Source organism: Podarcis erhardii (assembly GCF_964252035.2).
Source record: "Podarcis erhardii genome assembly, chromosome: 18".
Classification (NCBI taxonomy): Eukaryota; Metazoa; Chordata; class Lepidosauria; order Squamata; family Lacertidae; genus Podarcis; species Podarcis erhardii.
Genome location: NC_138516.1, coordinates 4,859,797 through 4,882,670, shown reverse-complemented (window position 1 = coordinate 4,882,670; position 22,874 = coordinate 4,859,797). Strand labels below are relative to the sequence as shown.

Here is a 22,874-nt window from a genome sequence, read left to right as displayed (position 1 = left end):
CCTGCAGACGGTCTGGGAATCAGCGTATTTTTACATGAGTAGAATGTGCCCTTTTATTAAAAATGCATCTCTGGGTTATTGGTGGGGCATAAGAATTTGTTCATTCCAGCCCCCCCAAAAATAATAGTCCGGCCCCCCACGAAGTCTGAGGGACAGTGGACCACCCCCCCTGCTGAAAAAGTTTGCTGCCCCTTGGTTTATTTGTTGTAACAAAGGAAGAAACCCAACACAAAGGTTACATGAGTCTTTAAAGGTTTCCCCAGTTTCCCGCATTAGATTTTTCAGTGTCTTAAAAACAGCCACAAAGTTAGACACCTTACTTTACAGAGTATAAACACGAATGGCCTCAAGCCCAAGAAGCTTCCAACATAAATTTTAGCTCTAGAAAAATAACAGAGGGAGGAGAGGGAGAGGCAAATAAGGGTAGAATGTGTAATTATTTCAGGCTTAGGAGATGGAAACTAGAGTGTGTGTCAAAGATTGTGGATAGGATTTAGGCCCATAACTATTGTCCCAATACAGGAAGCAAATTCAATGCAGTAATTTATTTCAGCTGTGAAACAGCCTACGATTTCTGCAAAGCTGGTTATAATTGCTCAGAATCATAGAATTACAGTACAGTGGTACCTCGGGTTACATTTGCTTTAGGTTACATACGCTTCAGGTTACAGACTCCGCTAACCCAGAAATAGTACCTCGGGTTAAGAACTTTGCTTCAGGATGAGAACAGAAATTGTGCTCCGGCAGTGTGGCAGCAGGAGGAGGCCCCATTAGCTAAAGTGATGCTTCAGGTTAAGAACAGTTTCAGGTTAAGAACGGACCTCTGGAACGAAGTAAGTACTTAATCCGAGGTACCACTGTATAGAGTTGGAAGGGACCCGAGGGTCATTTAGTCCAACCCCCTGCAACGCAGGAATCCCAACTAAAGGATCCATGGCAGACGGCCATCCAACCTCTGCTCAAAAACCTCCAAGGAAGGAGAAGCCCCCACCTCTTCTGGGAGTCTGTTCCACTGTCTAACAGCTCTTACTGTCACAAAGTTCTTCCTGATATTTAGTCGGAATCTTCCTTTTTGTAACTTAGTTTGGGTCGTATCCATCTTCCACGTGACAGCCCTTTAGATATTTGAAAATGGCTATCAGTCTCCTCTTAAGGCTAAATACACCCAACTCCCCGAACTGTTCTGTTCCTCATCTTGGTCACCCTCCTCTGCACATGTTCTAGCTTGTGGATATCCTTAAATTGTGGTGCCCAGAACGGAACACAGGATTCTAGGTGTGGGCTGACCAAGGTAGAATGAAGCGGGACTATTACCGTATTTTTCGCCCCTTAGGACGCACGTAGTTTTTTGGGGGGGGCCACAAAAAAAATTTAGTCCCCCACCCAGGCGCGGGGCTGGCGCGGGGGGAGCCCGAGCTTCCCCCGACCCCAGCCCCGAGAACAGCCTGCTATCCGCAAGCCTAGGGAGCCCGGCAGGAAGTCGCCCTGGTCTCCCCAGGCTTGCGGAGAGCTGCGTGAAGCTCGGGCGCGCTCTTCAGCGCGCCCCAGGCTTCGGAATGCAGGCAGCTCTGCGCAACCCTTGGGAGACCGGCGCAACTTCGCGCCAGGCTCTCTAGGGTTGCGCAGAGCTGCCTGAAGCCTGCATTTGCCCCATAGGACGCACACACATTTCCCCTTCATTTTTGGAGGGGAAAAAGTGCGTCCTATAGGGCGAAAAATATGGTACTTAAAACTGTGTGGATGTTTCTAGGCCTTATGGATATGAATATACTATAACTTACATTAATTGTGTGGGGAAACTTCTGTTAAAGATCTCTGAATAAGATTTCCAGTAGTTAAGCAGCAATGGCTCTGAGGTCCTACTACTTTTTTTTGTGCCTCTCTACAATTACCACAGATAGGAAAAGTATGTGATATTTGCTGTGGCAAATAAAATTATCCTTATTGGCCATCAGCTTCCAGCTTTAAACAGGACAGAAAATAAAAACACAGAGGGCTGAATCCAACTAGGTTCTATTCAGCATAGATTCGAGTTAGTCAAATCCATTAATTTTATCTGGCCAACTCCAAGCATGGCTTACACCAGATAACAAGTTTCTCTCGAATAATAATTTGGTTAATAGTAAATAATGTTGAATATAGGCAATGACCGATGTATGCATGTCTGATTGATGCAGAATTGTGCAGTGCCGAAATGCTTTACGTGGGCCTCGCCAACGTGTGGGGGCCCAGAACATAACCCCCATGAAAATTAGGATAAGCTTGTATATTTTAGCTCTACAGATAATCTCTAACCTGAATCGGTACCCCAGCCAGATTAATGGGGATAAGATACTTTTCTATATCAAGGAAAAGCCAATCTGATAGCTTTTAAAATATGAATGTTTACAATTTTACCTGTTAGGCACATGCAATTTTCACCTTGTGAAAATAGTCTGCTCTAGTTTATCTAGTCACTATCAGATCTTGCTTCAAACTATCAGTCACAAACATTTCATTATTGTCTGCTGGGTCAAGATAGGGAAGCAGAAAAGAACAATGAAAAAAGAAGCAAAGGCCAATTTGCCAAGTTTGAAAGTTCCTATACTCTCATAGCTATTGTCACAAATGGTCATGGCTGCTAGTCACGTGCCTTAATTTCAACAGGTCTATTCTGAATTGACAAATGTTGGGTACAACGCATTGCCTTGATTTAAATCAGTCCCAGCTGTTTATGCACAGAGGTTACCATTCACACTAGAAAATGAGGAGCTCAGAAACCTTCTGATTTGACTTGCATGGAAGCTAAATATTAGGTGAAGCCAACATCAAAACACAGTCTCTATTACAACAACCACAGAAAAGCAATTTGCTAGCTCAGGGCTCCAGAATATGATCAAGCTGACAGGTATTGATGAAGAAACAGGTACATTACCTTCACTGCAGTTAAACCAGGTGAAGTAGCGTCAAGCAGATCATCAAGTTCTTCACCATTCTCCTGAGAGAAGAAAAAAAGGTATTCCTTACAGACTAAAAATGCTTAGAACTACCAGTGCTTGAAGTGATGATGTAAGAAGTCACACAAAGAGTTAACTGTTACCAGCCAGCCTTCCCTTCTGTACCGAACCACAAAATGTTTGCAAACATTCCAAATTCTGAAGTGAAGGTGTGGGCAACACAATGTTGACACATAAGGACACAAAGTGAGGAAGAGGGACTACCTGTGATGGTTAAGAGGGCTGTGTGTGCTGTTTGAACCAAACACACAAACACACACTCCAAGGAAAGAATAGTGATTAGACTGGGGTGTGCAGGGCTGAATTTTCCACACAATTCACCAGCACAAATCTTGGGTTTGCACCACAAGAGGAGATGCCACCAACCAATTACTGACCTCGCTTTCCATCAGCTGTTCAGGAAGTTCTTTCATTTCCGCATCAATGTTATCTTTGTCAGAGTCGAGAAGGTTCTCAGAGCTATAGTCATCTCCACAATCAACAGCACTGGTGTTATCTATTTCGGCTTCGTCTAAAATGCTAATATCCATCACATCCATATCCTGGATGTTATCTGAACTTGCTTCAATATCCTCCTGGAAAGGGGGTGGGGGTAAATAAAAAAGGAAACTGCAATGCCTGTAGCTTGAAAACAGCACTTGTAAAGAACACTAAGGCACTTTTCTCCTCCCCCTTACCTGTTCATCTCTCGAGTTTTCCTCCAACCCGTTATCTTCTCCACCTTCTTCCTCTGGCTTACGCCCTAAAAACCAGCAAACAGATTGGAGGCTCATCAGGTGTTTTCCAGGCTTTGTGTGTGTGTGTGTGTGTGTGTGTGTGTGTGTATGACACACACACGGCCCTGCCCTCAAGTCTTACAATCTAATAGACACCGCATAAACAGAGAGAGATATGAGGTGGGGGAAGTGGAAAACATTTAAATCTAGGTGCCCAAACTTATACATGCTACCCATTTTGCAAATAACTAAATAAAATATTTGTATAGCTGACCCAGAAAATTCAAACTAGGACAAAATCTGCACACGCTAACGAGCTGGTCTAGAAAGAGAACAGCTGTTCACAAGATAAAAAAGCAAATTCAATCTGCAAGAGGGCCAAGAGTGCAAGCACATCCACCCCATTCCATACCTTTCACTGTTCTTTTGGGAGTTCTCTTGCCGGGGCTCTCTGCCACCACAGTAATTTCATCAGGATTTCCCCCTTCTTCCTCAATGGTCTGTTAGGAAGAAAAGATTGTGTGCATTTCAGAAACAGCAAATGTCTTATTTTATATTACTTGCACATTTTGTAGGATTCTCTGCAAGGCAGCTCAGCAACGCCAAGTCTGCCCTGCATTCAAGAAAGGCAGTATTCATTCTGTCTTTGTGATGTACACCTTTCACTGCATCCCTAAATTTCACCACTCTTACTCAGGACAATTAACCACTTCCTACCCTCACAGAAAGGGATGCGGGTGGTGCTGCGGGTTAAACCACAGAGCCTAGGACCTGCGACAGGGTGAGCTCCCGTTGCTCGGTCCCTGCTCCTGCCAACCTAGCAGTTCGAAAGGACATCAAAGTGCAAGTAGATAAATAGGTACCGCTCCAGAGGGAAGGTAAACGGTGTTTCCGTGCGCTGCTCTGGTTCGCCAGAAGCGGCTTAGTCATGCTGGCCACATGACCCGGAAGCTGTACGCCGGCTCCCTCGGCCAGTAAAGTGAGATGAGCACCACAACCCCAGAGTCGGTCACGACTGGACCTAATGGTCAGGGGTCCCTTTACCTTTACCCCCACAGCGCCTTCTGTATTTTCCATTTTAACATGCCATTTTTCTTCCTCCTCCCATCATCTGGCCTTCCTCACAGCCCATTCCTACTTGCCACCCCACTTTTCCCACTCCCTATTTCTCTCTTCTCGCCCCTGCCACAAACACATCCCAAACACATCCCCCCTGTCCATCACTGTCTTCTTCCCTTTGAAACCGCCCCTTAATCCCCTCCTCTCTTTCCCCCCTTCCAAATTCTTTTTTCTTCCTCCCTCTCCCCCCTGGAGTAACCCCAATCCCCCTTTCATTTCAGTTATTATTGTGATTTCAGTTATTTCAGTACAGTATCATCCAATCGCAACTTCAGGCGCATTCTTTCCATAGCAAATCCCCTCTTCATTACTTTCTCCTTCCTTGTGATTCCACCCACTGTATGATCTCATTCTCTCATCATCTACCCCACAGCAACCCCAGTGCCCCTCATCTCATTTACCTCTGGGTCATCTAATCTGTCTTTTAAATGGAGCCTTCTCCACCCCAGCCAGTCCCATCACCAGCACCTTGCTCCCTTTAATTCTACCCAATTCCGTATCATCTCATTGACTTCACCATCATTCAACCTATTTCTCTCCCCCCCCCAACCCTGCCTATTTTCCCTTTCTATCTTGTCATTCAACCCTCAATCCCCTCCCCAGTTCTCTCCCATCCTTCACATGACTGTATTGCGGGTATTGTTTTCGTTTGTTACTGTGGTGTGAACTTTTGTGTTTTTATATTGTAAGTCGCCTTGTAATCCTTGGATGACAAGCAGCATAGGATCAACATCATCTGATCCCATCTGTAGGAGCCCCCCGCCCCCCACAACTGACAAACCCCAACACCACCTCCTTCTCCCTCCTTTTAATTCCACCCCTCAATCCCATCTTCTCCCCCTACAGAAACCAAAATCCTTTCTTATTCAATTTGCTGGTTTTGACCTTTAAAGCCCTTCACGGCCTAGGACCCTCTACCTACGGGACCTCCTCTCCCGGTATGCCCCGCGGAGGACCTCAAGGTCCATAAATAGCAACACCCTAGTGGTCCCGGGCCCTAAGGAAGTCAGATTAGCCTCAACCAGAGCCAGGGCCCTTCCTGGTGGAACACTCTATCTCATGAGACCAGGGCCCTGCAGGATCTGATTTCTTTTCGCAGGGCCTGTAAGACAGAGTTGTTCTGCCTGGACTTTGGCTTGGAATCAACTTGATCCCCTCCTCTCCCCCCTCGTTTCCTTTTCTCCTTCTGTGATGGAACTCCTATCTGGGGACTTCCCTGGCTTTTTTTTTTTTTGCCCACATAAGACCAGTCTGGATAGTTGGCCTTGGTGAAGATTTGACGTTTTTATCCCCAAAAAGTTTTTGATTTTAGTTTCTACTGAAATGAGGTTGCATCTTAATGTTGTATTTTAATCTTGTTTTTAAGTTGTATTTTAATCAATTGTTTTTATACCTGGTGTTAGCTGCCCTGCGCCCGGCCTTGGCTGGGGTATAAATAAATTAATAAATTATTATTTCACTCTTATCAATCCTTAACCCCCACCTTCTTTCCTTTGATTCCACTCAATCCCTGCTGCCCTGAAAGAACCCCAATCACATATTTACTTCTGAATCATCCAACCACCTATTTAGATGTCTACTTCTGGCTCCCCCTTGCAGGAAACCAAAGCCCAACACCCTAACTTTCCTCCCCAAACCAAACCCATAACTCTCCCTCTTTTTTTAATTCCTTCTCTTGTTCCCATTATCCTACCCGAAACCCCAATATTCCCTCATCTCATTTAGGACCAACTCCACATTTAGGACCCCCCCCCTCAAAAGTCCATCACCTTCATTCTACTCTAAGATTCCATTCCTGAATCCCATCCTGCCCCCTGCACCAACCCCAAGCCTGCCTCATTTACTTTAGGGTCATCTGGTTTTCTATAAAAAGGAGACTCCCTCCTGCACCCCCCCAAAAAAAATCCCATCACCATCTTCTCCATCCTCACCGACATCCAAACCTTGTCATCATTATTATCATCGCCCCCTTCCCAGCAAACTCCATCTCATTTACGTTACCATCATCTAATGCAGTGTTTCCCAACCTTGGGCTTCCAGCTGTTTTCGGACTACAATTCCCATCATCCCTGACCACTGGTCTTGCTAGCTAAGGATGATGGGAGTTGTAGTCCAAAAACAGCTGGAGGCCCAAGGTTGGGAAACGCTGATCTAATGCTGCACCAGGTTTAGAAGCCTCCTTCTCCCCACATCCCGCCAGTAAATCCCATCATCATAATCTCACCCACTTAATTCCACCCTCAACCCCCCTTTCAATGACCCCCAACCCATCATCTTATTTACTTCAGGGGTCACTATGGATGTGAAGGTCCGGAATAACAACAACACAGTATGAATATCATTTAATTTTTACTCCTTCCCAAGGAGCCCAGGGTGGCAAGCAAGATACATGATTAAAAAACAAAAGCAAATAGGTGGGGGAGGGGGATAAACAGTCCCCTTCCCCACATATCATTTGCTTATGGGGCACTGGGAATGTGAGCACCTGAGAAAACAATAATATTAAGTGTTTACAATTAACATTTACACACAAACAACCAGGGAGGCACACAAGGTACATAACTGAAAAATAAAAACAAAGCAAATATCGGAGAGGGGGACACCCACAACCTCTCATTTGCTTGAGGGGAACTAGGGATGTGGGCACCAGGAAAAACCAGTAATACAGTGTTAGCATTTATATTTAGAGGGAGGTTTCTAAATGTCTGAGGGTTTTTTCTGTGTTTTGATATTTCGTTGGAAGTGGCCTGGAGTGGCTGGGGCAACCCATATGGAAGGCATATAAATAATAAAATTACTACTATGATTATTGGAGCCCAAGGCGTCAAAAGAGATATACGGTTTTTAAAACTTAAAAACAAAAAACAGAATTAATCCCCACCCCCCAAAACCCCCGCGTCTTCACATCACTACGGACCCCGAAGCAATGATGATGATGTGCGGGTGTGAAAACAAAAAAATAGGGGGGGGGGTCCTCCCCCCTCCAATTTACTTCAGCGTCATGGAAAACAAGTTCACATCTGTAGCCTTTTCCCCAAGGTGGAAAAAACAAAAACAGCTGCGCCATTAGAAAAACAAAAAGAATCAGGGCGGGGGGGGGGAGAGGGAAAAATAAAAGGAAAAACCCTCCCCCCCAACACCCCTTTCCCCAGAAGCAAATGTGGGTGGTGGTGGGGAGACACAGTAAAATAGGGGAGCAAGAAAATGTACCCCCCCACCGCTCTTCAATGTTTATAATTTATTTTATTTTTTGAATTTATATGTGGGGGTGGGGAGACACACAGTCAAGTGGGGGAGGGGGAAGCAGCAAGAAACTGGATTCCCCCCACCTCCCATGTTTCCGTTTATATATTATTTATTTATTGAATTTATATGCGCGGGGGGGGGGAAGGGGAGACATACAGGAATAGGGGAGAGGGGCAAGAAACTGGACTGCCCCCCCTTCCACGTTTCCGTTTATATATTTTTTTTATTTATTGAATTTATATACGAGGAGAAAAATAGGAAAATGGAGGGGCAAGAACCTGGACTCCCCCCCCTTCCACGTTTCCGTTTATATTTTTATTTATTTATTGAGTTTATATACTAGGAAAATGGAGGGGCAAGAACCTGGACTCCCCCCCCCATGTCTCCGTTTATATTTTATTTATTCGATGAATTTATATGTGGGAGGGGGGGAGACACACACACAGGAATACGGGGGAGGGGCAAGAAACTGGACTCCCCCCTTCCACGTTTCCGCTTATATTTTTATTTATTTATTGAGTTTATATACTAGGAAAATGGAGGGGCAAGAACCTGGACTCCCCCCCTCTCCATGTTTCCGTTTATATTTTTATTTATTTATTGAGTTTATATACTAGGAAAATGGAGGGGCAAGAACCTGGACTCCCCCCCCCTCCATGTCTCCGTTTATATTTTATTTATTCGACGAATTTATATGGGGGGGGAGACACACAGGAATACGGGGGAGGGGCAAGAACCTGGACCCCCCCTTCTACGTTTTTTATTGGCTTTATATACCGCTCTATATACCCGGAGGTCTCAGTATTGGGGGGGGGCTTCCTCTCTCCGTTTTTCAGAAGCAAACGGGGGGGGGGGGACACACGACGAGAAACCGTGGGGGGGGATGTTGTTTGTGCTTCCCCCTCCATGTTTTCGCCCCCCCCAACCGGCCTTCACTCAGTATTATCGTGGGGGGGGGCTTCCTCTCTCCGTTTTTCAGAAGCAAACGGGGGGGGGGGGGGAGATGGTGGTTTGTGCTTCCCCTGTGATAGGAATTTTATGGTCTTAGATATATGGCAACGTTCACAACCACACGTACATAGATCAGCACAGGAAGGCCAACCTGGAACCATTTTGATTCCTAAACTGAGCAAACGTTTTCTCTGCATGGTCAAAATGGAAAAGCCTCCCCACTGTCTCTTCCTTCACAAATCCTGTCTTAATCTGTGTTTGAATAAAGGTGTGAGCCTGTGACCTGGCCCAGGAAATAAGTATTTTACCACTACCAAAGAATGGCCAGGCTCCCCAGGAAATCCAATCAAGTAACCTGCCAGACAGGAGATAAACAAGGACGAGAGAAAAACAACATTTAAATTTCTGTGATGTAGGTGGGATGTATCTGAGGGGTGGTCTTAGGTCACACCCCTTCTGTGATGTATGCATAATGTTTCTGGGGGTGGTCTTGGCAGTGTTTCCCAACCTTGTGCCTCCAGCTGTTTTTGAACTACAACTCCCATCATCCCTGACTAGCAAGACCAGTGGCCAGGGATGATGGGAATTGTAGTCCAAAAACAGCTGGAGGCACAAGGTTGGGAAACACTGATCTAGACGCAGTGTTTCCCAACCTTGTGCCTCCAGCTGTTTTTGAACTACAACTCCCATCATCCCCGACTAGCAAGACCAGTGGCCAGGGCTGATGGGAGTTGTAGTCCAAAAACAGCTGGAGGCACAAGGTTGGGAAACACTGATCTAGACGCAGTGTTTCCCAACCTTGTGCCTCCAGCTGTTTTTGAACTACAACTCCCATCATGCCTGACTAGCAAGACCAGTGGCCAGGGATGATGGGAATTGTAGTCCAAAAACAGCTGGAGGCACAAGGTTGGGAAACACTGATCTAGGCAGTGTTTCCCAACCTTGTGCCTCCAGCTGTTTTTGAACTACAACTCCCATCATCCCTGACTAGGAAGACCAGTGGCCAGGGATGATGGGAGTTGTAGTCCAAAAACAGCTGGAGGCCCAAGGTTGGGAAACACTAGAGGATGGGAATTTCAAAAGTCTTTATAAGCCCTTGGGTACCATTTTTGTGGGTCCTCTTCCTCTCCTGCGTGTGGGGGGGGGGAGCACCCTGTTGCAACAGATCCATAAAGATCAGGCTGACTAGCTGCTTTGCTTCTCAATATTCTCTGTTATCTTCTCCTACCAATAGGGAACCTATGTAAGGACTCTATATGGGCTCTTGGATACCCCATAAGGGGAAAAAGGGCCGATTTTTATTTACAGCACCCCCTCCATGTTTCCCTCCCCGTCCCCCCCCTCAACCGGCCTTCCCTTTCAAACGAGGGAGGAAAGGAGCCTCGCCGCCCCCCCATCCCCCCACCCCCCCCCGCCTCACAACTCACGCTGCGGAGGCGCTCGAGGAGGACGCTCTTGTTGCCGCCCGTGTCCAAATTGCGGCGCTTCAGCTCGGCCCGCAGGTCGACCACCCGAAGGTCGCTCAGGCGGCGCGTCGACCCCCCGGCCGGGGAGGCGGCCCCCGTCGCCGGCGAGGCGGCCCCCGCCGCCGCTTTGCCCCCGCTGAGGGGGCCCGAAGGAAGGAGGGCCGCCGCCGCCGCCGCCGCGTCGTCTCCCCCCGCAGCCGAGGTGTCTCCCCCCTCCGCGGCCGCAGCTGCCATGGAGCCTCGAAGCGAAGCGCGACGGAAAGGGCAGGAGCAGCAGCGGCGCCGCCTCCGCTTTTCCCCTCATGAACCGCGTCCCCTCAGACAAAATGGCGGGAAGGCCCGACGACGACGACGACGACGACGACGCCGCCGTAGCAGGGGAAGGCGAGTGCGCACGCGCGGAGGACGCGCACGGACGTCGGTGGGGGGGGGCGGGGGGAAAGAGGACGAGGAGACGTCTATAGAGCAGGAGGCGGGCGGGGAAACGCGCCATAGATTCCCGCGGAAGGGCATCTCCTAGAGCGGCTGCTTCCGGTAGGTAGGCCGCCGCCAAGCCTTCCCGCCCGTAATCTGGGGAGGTTATGGACTGCAACTCCCATCAGCCCCCCCGCGGCCATTGGCTTTGGGGCTGATGGGAGTTGTAGTCCAGGGGGGAAAAAGACACCAAGGCGGCAACTTGATTAATGGATTCCGTTTATATCCCCATTTTTTTCTTCCAAGGAGGGCAAGGTGGAGCACCTGTTCCCACCTTCCCATGCTCAAGAAGGTGCACGGCTCTGAGCTGGCCTTTCAATGGGTTTCTCAGTTGCCTTCTTGGCAGCCATCTTTTCTCAAGAGACAATGGAAGAGTGTGCTTTTGTGGGGAGGAAATAAAATAATAATAATAATAATAATAATAATAATAATAATAATAATAATAATAATAATAATAATATATTTTTATTTATACCCCGCCCTCCCCAGCCAAGTCCGGGCTCAGAGCGGCTTACAAGCAATAATAAAAACAAGATGAATGATTACAACTTAAAAACAAAAATAAAACGCAACATTAAAATAATGGAACATTAAAATATTAAAATGTAGCCTCATCGCAGGAGGAGAAGGAAAAGAAAGAAAAAAGAGAGGGAGGGAGGGAATCAAATTGGCTCCAAGCCAAAGGCCAGGCGGAATAAAGGTCTTAGGTATATAATAAAGGTACCAAGCAAACACGTACATAGATATATAGGCCACATGTCTGAAGCTGCACAGGAGAGCAGCCATGGAGCCATTTTGACTCCCAAACTGACCAGGTGTTTTCTCTGCATGGTCAAATGGAAGAGCCTCTCCATTGTCTTTTCCTACACAAATCCTGTCTTAAGAGTATGTCTCTGTCTGGGTGAGCCTGTGACCTGGCTCAGGAACTAAGAACTTATCATTACAAAAGACTGGCCAGGCTCCCCAGGGTATCCAATCAAGTAAGCATTAAGAGGTAACCTGCCAGACAGGAGGTAAACAACCCACTCAGATTCCTGCTTTCTCTTTCTGTGATGTAGGTATGATGTTTCTGGGGGTAGTCCTTGACTCCCAAGGTGGGCAATTTAAAATGTCTATATAAGGGCGGACACACCTTTGTTCTGGGTCCTCCTCCTTCTCCTGCGTGTGAGGGGAGCACCCTGTTGCAACAGTTCAATAAAGATCAGGCTTACTACCTGCTTTGCTTCTCAATATTCTCTGGTTGGCCTGTTTTTTCCCTCCGACCAATGGAGAACCTACAAAGGACTCTATAAGGGCCCTTGTGTCCCCCATAAGGGGATTAGGGCAAATTTTCATTTATTACAGGGGTGAAGTCAAACCTTTGGAGAGTTACAGCACCTGCTGTGGTGGGGGAGAGACATGTTTTGTTGCAGCTGGGGCAGACGAAGGCATCCATCTGTCCTGCTGCAGATGCACCGGGACTTTTCTTCTTTCTGCACTCCTCCCAGCTGTCATTCCTCCTCTGGTCACTACTGCGGATACAGGACCTGACTGACTCCAGGCACTGTGAATGTTTGCAAGGGATTCCCACAGCTGTCTACCAGCTCCACCTGGTACGCAGGCTGAGACCCTCCCTGCCTGCGGACTGTCTCGCCAGAGTGGTGCATGCTCTAGTTATCTCCCGCTTGGACTACTGCAATGCACTCTACGTGGGGCTACCTTTGAAGGTGACTCGGAAACTACAACTAATCCAGAACGCGGCAGGCAGACTGGTGACTGGGGGCGGCCGCCGAGACCACATAACACCGGTCTTGAAAGACCTACATTGGCTCCCAGGACGTTTCCGAGCACAATTCAAAGTGCTGGTGTTGACCTTTAAAGCCCTAAACGGCCTCGGCCCAGGAGACCTGAAGGAGCGTCTCCACCCCCATCGTTCTGCCCGGACGCTGAGGTCCAGCGCCGAGGGCCTTCTGGCGGTTCCCTCATTGCGAGAAGCAAAGCTACAGGGAACCAGGCAGAGGGCCTTCTCGGTAGTGGCGCCTGCCCTGTGGAACGCCCTCCCATCAGATGTCAAAGCGATAAATAACTACCTGACATTCAGAAGACATCCTAAGGCAGCCCTGTTCAGGGACGTTTTTAATCTGTGATATTTTAGTGTATTTTTGGTTTCTATGATAGCCACCCAGAGTGGCTGGGGAAACCCAGCCAGATGGGCAGGGTACAAATAATAATAAATGATTGTTATTGTTATTGTTATTGTTATTGTTATTATTGTGTCAAGGTTGATGTTACCAGCCTTACCACGTTTGCAAACATATTTGTAATGCAGAGTTGGTCTGGCAATGGGCCTGGTGCCTGAAGCCACCTTTCATTCTGTGGACAGGACCATGCCAGCGTAAATGTCACTGAGACAAGTGTGAACGTGCTGAGAATGTGGGCTTGGAAGAGGACATCCAGAATTTTGAGATTCTGTCCTGCTATGCCCCAAGTGTTGCTGGTGCTGTGCATGTGGAAGGCGTTGAGGCGTTGCTTCTGTGGGGTGTAAGCTGCCCTCATCTCACTTCCATAAAGCAGTGCCTAGTGGACCACCTTGGTACAGTGGTACCTCAGGTTACATATGCTTCAGGTTACAGACTCCGCTAACCCAGAGATAGTACCTCGGGGTAAGAACTTTGCTTCGGGATGAGAACAGAAATCATGCTCCGGCGGCGTGATGGCAGCAGGAGGCCCCATTAGCTAAAGTGGTGCTTCAGGTTAAGAACAGTTTCAGGTTAAGTACGGATCTCCGGAACGAATTAAGTACTTAACCCGAGGTACCACTGTATTGTTGTTTAGTCGTGTCCGCATATTTGTGACCCCCTGGACCAGAGCACACCAGGCACTCCTGTCTTCCACTGCCTCCCGCAGTTTGGTCAAACTCATGCTGGTAGCTTCGGGAACACTGTCCCACCATCTCGTCCTCTGTCGTCCCCTTCTCCTTGTGCCCTCCATCTTTCCCAGCATCAGGGTCTTTTCCAGGGAGTCTTCTCTTCTCATGAGGTGGCCAAAGTCTTGGAGCCTCAGCTTCAGGATCTGTCCTTCCAGTGAGCACTCAGGGCTGATTTCCTTCAGAATGGAGAGGTTTGATCTTCTTGCAGTCCATGGGACTCTCAAGAGTCTCCCCCAGCACCATATTTCAAAAGCATCAATTCTTCGTTGATCAGCCTTCTTTATGGTCCAGCTCTCACCTCCATACAGCATTTATTATATTATTGCATTATTACAGCTGGTTATGACATTAATATCTCACTTTTCCTACTAAGGAGGTCAGGGAGGTCCTCTCCCCCCCCCCATCATCACAACAGTAATTTAAGGGTAATGTAATGTTGAGGGACTGTGCCCTGGTCAAGGTCATTCATGGAGCTTCATGGCTGACCAAGGATTTGAACCCTGGTCTGTCAGATCCTGAACTAACCTAGGGATGGGAAGTTATTTTCAACATGAGGACCACATTCCCTCCTGAGGGGGCCACGCACCCATCGTGGGCGGGGCTGGAGGTGACAGTAGGCGGAGCAACAGGTGTTAATTTAACCTTCCTACGATAGGCTAGTTTCCACACCCTCCTTCCCTGTTAAGTTGTGGGTGAACATATCAGACGACACAGCAATTCTTCAAACAGCTCTTGTTTATTCAGAGGCCAGAACAGAACTGAACTGAAGGGTTCAGTCAGCCTACTTATATAGAGCTCCAGTACAAGGTAACTGTAACATGGCAGATGAAGATGATCGATTACATGGGATTGGCAGAAATGACCGGCAGAATCTGAGACCAGGGAAAAGAGTCGGCGGAAGAGGACTGGAGGAAATTTAAAGACTACTTACAGAAATAGTCAGGGGGTTGGACTCGATGGCCCTTGTGGTCTCTTCCAACTCTATGATTCTATGATTCTATGAAATATTGTAAAATTAATGAATGCTAGAATGATGTTGAACAGAAATTAAGTGGTTACCAGCTGTAATGCAAAGGTTGAGTAATAAGTTAAAATAATTTATATTAAGTTACAATAAGGATTTGCTGAATTAAGAATCTGAACTGGAATACAAAAGGGGGAGGTGAGAGGAGGTCGGGATATAAGGTAATGGAAATAAGTAATGGGAATTATATTTGTTTTGTTTTGTTTTAATTGTGTATCTTTGTATTTTTCGTGCATTATTTGTTTTTTGTTGTCTTGCTTTTTGTATTAAATTGGACTCTAATAAATATTAAAACAACAACAAGGTAACTGTAACAATTTCCTAAAACTATCCAATCACTGAATGTCACTTTCGATCCCTTATTTGCATAACTATCTCCAGTATCCTCCTGCTGGCCCAGGGTGAGAACTTCAGTACATAACACTCCCTATCCTCCATCCAGGCAAGCAAGAAGATTTTCCGAGTTTAAGAGCTTTAATTTTTTTTACTGCGAAGCACCCAGGATAATGATTGCAGCTAAGCAAAAAAACAAAAACAAAAAACCCAACACTGAAGAGAAGGCACTTTATTTTGTGTTTTCATTTTGTATTTTTATGTTATGAACTGCCATTTAATGAAGGGTGGTATACAAATTTAGTAAATAAGCCAACCAGGGCCAGTGTGGGATTTGGCCTGGGGAAGAGCCCCGAGGGCCACATAGACCCTAAGGGCTGCATATAATTCAAAAAATTTTTGCGATAGCCAAGCCATATTACGAATGTAGTTTTCCATGCACAAGTCTTGTAATGTGTAAAAGAAACTACTGTTTTATCTGCAGGGGAAACGCTATTAACATTATAATCCCACATATATATATATTAACATTATAATTAATGTTGCTATTAACATTATAATCCCATATATATATATATATATATATATATATATGTATGTATATATATATGTATATATGTATATATGTATGTATATATATATGTGTGTGTATGTGTATATATATATATATATATATGTACATATATATATATGTGTGTGTGTATATATGTGTGTGTGTATATATATGTGTGTGTGTGTATATATGTGTGTGTGTATATATATATATGTGGGTGTATATATCTATGTGTGTGTGTGTATATATATATATATGTGTGTGTGTGTGTATATGTGTGTGTGTATATATATATATGTGTGTGTGTGTATATATATGTGTGTGTGTCTGTATATATGTTTGTGTGTCTGTATATATATGTGTGTGTCTGTATATATGTGTGTGTGTGTGTGTATATGTATATATATGTGTGTGTATATGTATATATATATATGTGTGTATATACATATATATATGTATATATATAGATATATGTATATATGTATATATGTATATATATATATGTATCTGTATATATATATATGTGTGTGTGTGTGTGTATATATATATGTATATATGTATATATGTATATATATGTGTGTGTGTGTATATATGTATATATGCAGGTTTTGGTGTCCTCGGGTGTCTTCCCGTGTAAAAGTTGGGGTGTCTAGGCGACGTTTCGACGAGGTCTCACTCGTCATCTTCAGGCTGGTGCTTTCGGCTTCTTGTTACTGGAACAGAGCAGGATCTCAGTGTTTGAGTTCCTATAAATACTGTAGAGGGGGTGTGGTGTATAGCCTCCAATGTTCTGGGCAGAGAGGAAGTTCCCAGGCTAGTGTGCCTTTTCTTCTTTTGTTCCTTAATTACTTGAGAGATATCTTGAGTGATTTCTTGAGTGATATCCTGAGTACCACTTAGGTGGGTCATTAGGTGTGGATTAGTTGTTAAAGTCTTTGTGTCTTGACCTCTTGAACTTTGTGAAGAGTTTTCCTGAGAAGATGGCTGTACTGTATTTAGTTGTGCTCTGGCTTGGCTTCGTGTATAGGGGTATATATATGTATATATGTATATATATATATATATATATATATGTGTATATATGTATATATGTGTATATATGTATATATGTATATATATATATATATATGTGTGTGTGTGTGTGTATACACACACACACATACGTATATAAAAATTATTTGGTTGTGGTTGTTTTTGTTGAACTGAGGCTGAGAGAAAAGTGATTTGCCCAGCCATGGGGCTTTTCCAGGACAAAATGCTACTGAGAATTATTGTCCCTTAAATCACCCCCCCCACCACTTTCCCTATTACGCATGCGCGCAAAGCAGCAAGTTTCCTTCCCGCCTGGGCTCGCTCAACCAACGGCGCATGCGCCAGATCGGATCGTGCACTCTGAGCCTGCGTCGCAGCGGGGCCCCGCCTGCTCTGCGCCTGCGCGTAGAGCTGCGGCCGCCATTTTGTGCGTAGCGAGAGGAGGCGCGCGCCGCGCAAACTGCCACTTTAATATATATATATATTTTTAATTTTATTACTGTATTTTAAATATTCCTTTCTAAAGAAAAGCAGTTTTTGTTAAAAAAAGAAAAGAGCCGAGGAGGCAAGTTCCTTCCGAATGGCGGCGGAGAACCTGGCCGGCGAAGCGGCGGTTCCCCTCAGCGGCGGCGGCGGCGGCGAGTCGGATGTTTCCTTCGGGGCGACGCGCCGCCTGAGCGACCTTCGCGTGATCGACCTGCGGGCCGAGCTGAAGCGGCGCAGCTTGGACAGCAGCGGCATCAAGAGCGTCCTCCTCGAGCGGCTCAAGAAGGTGAAGAAGCGTCGGGGGGGGGGGAGATTAAAAACGCGCCGGCGCGCAAGGGGTTAAATGCGCACTGCGCGTGCGCCTCCGGTGGCCTTAGCCCTCCCCCTCCCCCTCTGGATCTGTAGACTCCGAGCAGTTAGACGCCCTTTGGGAGCGCGGTATTCCGAGTCCGCTTAGGTCTCGATCTCTGGTTGCCTGCAAAAAGTCGAGGGTTGGCACCCCTGCCCCGAAGAGGCTACAATCTACTGGTATCCGAAGCGCTGTCACGTGGAAGATGACGACGACGACAACAACAACAACATATAATAATTATAGTAATTTTATTATTTATACCCCTGCCCTATGGCTGGGTTTCCCCAGCCACTCTGGGCGGCTTACAACAGATAAAAAGTTGTTGTTGTTGTTGTTTAGTCGTTTAGTCGTGTCCGTCTCTTCATGACCCCCTGGACCAGAGCACGCCAGGCACTCCTGTCTTCCACTGCCTCCCCCAGTTTGGTCAAACTCATGCTGGTAGCTTCGACAACATTGTGTTGAAAGCAAGCTTCTGTTGTTGTTGTTAGTCGTTTAGTCATGTCCGCCTCTTCGTGACCCCCTGGACCAGAGCATGCCAGGCCCTCCTGTCTTCCACTGCCTCCCGCAGTTTGGTCAAACTCATGTTTGTAGCTTCAAGAACACTATCCCACCATCTCGTCCTTGATCGTCCCCTTCTCCTTGTGCCCTCCATCTTTCCCAACATCAGGGTCTTTTCCAGGGAGTCTTCTCTTCTCATGAGGGGGCCAAAGTCTTGGAGCCTCAGCTTCAGGATCTGTCCTTCCAGTGAGCACTCAGGGCTGATTTCCTTCAGAATGGATGGGTTTGATCTTCTTGCAGTCCATGGGACTCTCAAGAGTCTCCTCCAGCACCATCATTCAAAAGCATCCATTCTTCGGCGATCAGCCTTCTTGATGGTCCAGCTCTCACTTCCATACATCACTACTGGGAAAACCATGGCATTAACTATACGGACCTTTGTTGGCAAGGTGATGTCTCTACTTCTCAAGATGCTGTCTAGGCCTGTCATTGCCCTTCTCCCAAGGAGCAAGCGTCTTTTAATTTCGTGACTGCTGTCACCATCTGACAGACGAGTAGCAGGCGTCATATGGGAGGCATCTCTCGAGGAGTCTCTTTTATTGAATATTACAGCATTGCCACATATGTGCTTGTTGCTGATTGGTTAACACAAGCACAAAGCAAAGGTTACATATAGGCATTAATCACCAGTAGACCAAAGGCTGGGAAAGGGAACACAGAACTGGACAGGGGTGAAAACCTCCTTGTTAAACTATTCCCAATGATTGATATAGCAAGACTTGTTCCGTAGATGTGGTCAGCCATGTATTAAGAACAGGTCAGAATGCCATGTTTGTAAGGACTAACTATGAACTGAACATCCTAGGAATATTTCAGCTTGGAGCAGTTTGTGCAGAAACAAATACTTTCCTTCAGTCGAGTGTTGGCACCCCTGCCCCGAAGAGGCTACAATCTGCTGGTATCCGAAGCGCTGTCACGTGGAAGATGACGACAACAGCAGCATATAATGATTTTAGTAATTTTATTATTTATACCCCTGCCACCTGGCTGGGTTTCCCCAGCCACTCTGGGCGGCTTACAACAGATAAAAAGTTGTGAAACATTAGCAAGCTTTATAATTGTTATGATTACTATCCTGCTGCTGCTGCTGCTGCTGTTCCTCCTCCAAAGTGGAAGGAGCTGGACGGATGGGTTCAAACGAAAAGATTTAATAAAATCTCACACGCCTCTTGGTTGCAAACAAACACAACAGCAACTTCAAAGCTGCTTGCAAAGAGGTAGAAGCATGAAAAAGCCGAAAAAAATTCACAGGCATGCTTACACAAGTGTACAAAAAGTGAAAATTCTGAATCGGATCAAAATTACCTCAACTAAACTAAATGCTTAGGAGGAACATTTGGCGATAAGAGCAGTTTGACAGTGGGACAAGGGGACCTTGGAAGATGGTGGGCCCCCCCTCCTTGGGGGTTTTTGTCAGGGGTTCTTGAGCTATGCTTCCTGCCTTCCCAGGGGTGTTGCACTAGATGAGCCTTTGAGGCCCTTTCCAATTCTTGAGTCTTTGAATCTAAAGGAGTGTGTGTTTGGGGGGACGGGGACATGATTCTAGTTACATGCCCTTTGGTCTAGTTAAAACAGAGACCAGAAAAGAAGTTCGCAAATCCACAGTTGGACAATTGAGGCCCAGAAAAATCCTATGTGGTGGCAAGATAAAAGCAGGGCCTTCCCCCCCGTTTTGGCTTGTTATTGTAAAAACTGTGGGCTGTGCTTTCACAATATCCTTGATTGCACCTGCCAGCTCTGCCCATCGTCCCAAACCCATGATGTGGAGATGTTTCAAGCTTTATTTCTACAGCTTTTGTGGTCTATGTTGGTTTTGAAACAGGGCATAGTTATGGGCCGCAGTTTGATCATAAGATGGCTCACAATGGCAGCAGTTTTGTGATGCGAACCTATCGTAAAAAAAGACAAAGGCCTCCCTGCATGGTTTCACTAAAGCTCATGAAATGTTATATTTAATAGTGTGTGTTGTAGCAATGTATATATATGTACATATTTGTGTATATTTATACATACACATACGTAGAAGGGAAAGTGATAAAAACAGGAGTCAGCAGGCAATTAAATGCAGAAATTATAGTATGCAGAGCTTAGTGCATTTTTTCTGTACATTTGTGTGTGTGTGTATATAATGCAAAAGTACTGTGATAAGTGACAGTTAACACAATAATTTGTGACAGTTAATAATAATAATAATGATAATAACAATAGTAATTGTTCACCTAGCCCGCTGAAGATCTGATCATTCCTGCTTCAAAATCTTCTAGTGTAGTTTTTTTGTCCTGAGAAGGGCTATGGGATTGTCCTGAAGAGTTGTAAAATAAATGCTTAACCCTATGTTCTTTTAACAGGCTGTTGAGGAGGAGGGGGGAGACCCTGAAGAGATTCCAGTAGTGACAGAAATAACCCCAAAGAAGACGCCCAAGAGGAACAGCAAAGGTATGCCGGGGAAGAGGGGAGGAGTTCTGCTTGCATGTGTAGTGTTAACTTGGCTATAGCTGTGACTCCTCCAAAATGCTGAGAAAGAGCATTTGCTTAAGACAGAGTGTCTGGACAAATCACAGAGATGTGCTCAAGAATTCCTATATCAAGCACTTAGTCACCCTCCCCTTCCCCTTTAGTCTGAAGCAGCATTGAAATATGTTTACTGCTTCATTTGCTGTATGTATTCAATTTATGACCTGCCTAATCTATACCTTCTAGGCAACTTACACCAAAACAAATAAAAATGCCTTAACAAAGCGGAAACTAAACCCCCCCTCCCCCAGATTTTTGCAGGTACATTGATTTTTCTGGTGGGTTTTTCCTTTTCCTATTGGTGCAATGCATTTAGCCTAAAAGGCTGCTGATTTGGAGCAGATTGTTCATCATCAGCCAGTGGGTCAGGACCCACTGCTGTTTTGTGGCCTGATCTAGGTTGGGTGGCAGCAGTAGCACACTGCCGTACATACGGCAAAGCATGTAGCAACGGATCTCCAAATGGATGTTTGGGTCGTAGTGAAAAATGGCAAAGGGTACTGAGGTAGACATTACATTGACCCGTCTTCACAACATTGTGGGCCTTATTTATTTGTGAAATTTATACCCCACCTTTCCTCCAAGGTGGCATACCGTATTTTTCGCCCTATAGGACGCACTTTTCCCCCTCCAAAAATGAAGGGGAAATGTGTGTGCGTCCTATGGGGCGAATGCAGGCTTTCGCTGAAGCCTGGAGAGCGAGAGGGGTCGGTGCGCACCGACCCCTCACACTCTCCAGGCTTCAGGAGAGCCGCAGAGCCAGCCCCACAAGGTCGGGGGACAGCGGGGAGGTGGAACGCCGCCATCCCGCTGTCTCCCGATGTGGTTTGGAGGCTGAGGGCGGGGAGACGCGTGCTTCTCCCCACCGCAAGCTCCGGGGACAGCTGGGAGGTGCAGCGCCTCTTCCCGCTGTCCCCAGACCTGGTCTGCAGGCGGGCGGTGGGGAGAAGAGCGCTTCTCCCCGCTGCTGGCCCCACAAGCGCCTGGGGGGGAAATAATTTTTTTTTCTTTATTTCCCCCCCAAAAAACTTGGTGCGTCCTGTGGGCCGGTGCGTCCTATGGGGCGAAAAATACGGTACATACTTTCCTCCATTTTTATCATCTAAACAAACCTGGCTGAGAGTGAGTGATTGGCTGAAGGCCACCCTGTTTGCTTCGTTGCTGATTGGGAATTTGACCCCTGGTCTCCAAGGTCCCTAGTCCAGCATTTACCTTTACCTTTAACCTAGTCCAGCATTCTTTAATCATTACTTCCCTGGCTTTCTGCTTAGATCCAGAGTTGTTAGTGAGGACTAGGCCTTAGTTTGACCTGATTCTATTTACATTTCTCATTTGCATTGCAGAATGGGCTCTGAATAAAGATTATTCTGTCTGTCTGTCTGTATGCATGCATGCGTTTTAATAACCCCTTATCTTACTAGGGCGTAGACCAGAGGAAGAGGGAGTTGAAGACAACGGGCTTGAGGATGACTCTGGAGATGGCCAGGTACAGCTAGCCTTGCAGCAGCACTGTAACAGTTCTGCTTTGGAGTCCTGACGGCAATTATATATACGGCCTTTTTCTCTTTTCACAGGAGGATATTGAAACAAGTTTGGATAACTTGCAGGATATTGACATGACGGATATTAATTTGTTAGATGAAGCTGAAATAGATAACGGCAGTGGTGTAGATGACTGTGCTGATAGTAGACTTGGCTCCTCCTCTGAGTCTGATAGTAAAGAAAATGCTGGTGCAGAAGGGAGAGAACTTCCAGAGCAGCTTTCAGGATGTCCTGTAGGTAACATGGAGGCACTTCCACACATGTCAGACATTAAAGAAGAAGCGAGAGAAATACCAGTAGCCATGGTATGCATCTCTTTTAAAAAATACATGCCGTCTGAATAATCGCCACAACTTCCCTTAATTTTCTTAAAGTGGAAATAATTTGTGTTTTTTTTAAATATCCCATTTGATTCTTGCCCCCCTTGTGTTTGTCCAAAGCCGTTGCATTTTTTTTTTACTAAAACCTATAAGCTTTAAATGCATGCATCATAAACGTTGCAGTAGAAAGATTCCAGAAATAGTTTTTATTTTATTTTTTAAAAATGGTTAGAATTTGTTTTTTCTTTTTCTTTTCACATGCATTTCCATTTGCTCATCTTCCC

General features: G+C 46.0%; 2 protein-coding genes across 4 annotated transcripts in view; one reads left to right on the top strand and one right to left on the bottom strand.

Annotated features, from left to right (window-relative positions):
• LOC309332843 (scaffold attachment factor B1-like) overlaps positions 1-10,743 on the bottom strand; it is a 40,421-nt gene extending 29,678 nt beyond the window's left edge. Inside the window, exons 1-5 of the mRNA XM_081846095.1 lie at positions 10,456-10,743; positions 4,125-4,212; positions 3,674-3,738; positions 3,374-3,571; positions 2,915-2,977 (exon numbers count right to left, since the gene is read on the bottom strand). Coding sequence (XP_081702221.1) covers positions 2,915-2,977; positions 3,374-3,571; positions 3,674-3,738; positions 4,125-4,212; positions 10,456-10,728 — 687 coding nt within the window. The 5' untranslated portion in view covers positions 10,729-10,743. The remainder of the gene's footprint in view (positions 1-2,914; positions 2,978-3,373; positions 3,572-3,673; positions 3,739-4,124; positions 4,213-10,455) is intronic.
• A 6,510-nt stretch (positions 10,744-17,253) lies between these two features.
• The window catches only part of LOC309332838 (scaffold attachment factor B2-like), a 35,822-nt gene continuing 30,201 nt past the window's right edge, over positions 17,254-22,874 (top strand). Inside the window, exons 1-4 of one of the 3 annotated variants that reach the window (XM_081846075.1) lie at positions 17,254-17,590; positions 20,563-20,650; positions 22,150-22,214; positions 22,303-22,503. In XM_081846075.1, the coding sequence (XP_081702201.1) occupies positions 17,399-17,590; positions 20,563-20,650; positions 22,150-22,214; positions 22,303-22,503 (546 nt within the window). In that variant the 5' untranslated portion in view covers positions 17,254-17,398. Of the gene's footprint in view, positions 17,591-20,562; positions 20,651-22,149; positions 22,215-22,302; positions 22,576-22,874 lie in introns of all 3 variants that reach the window. The other 2 variants (XM_081846074.1, XM_081846076.1) reach the window with 2 other exon arrangements.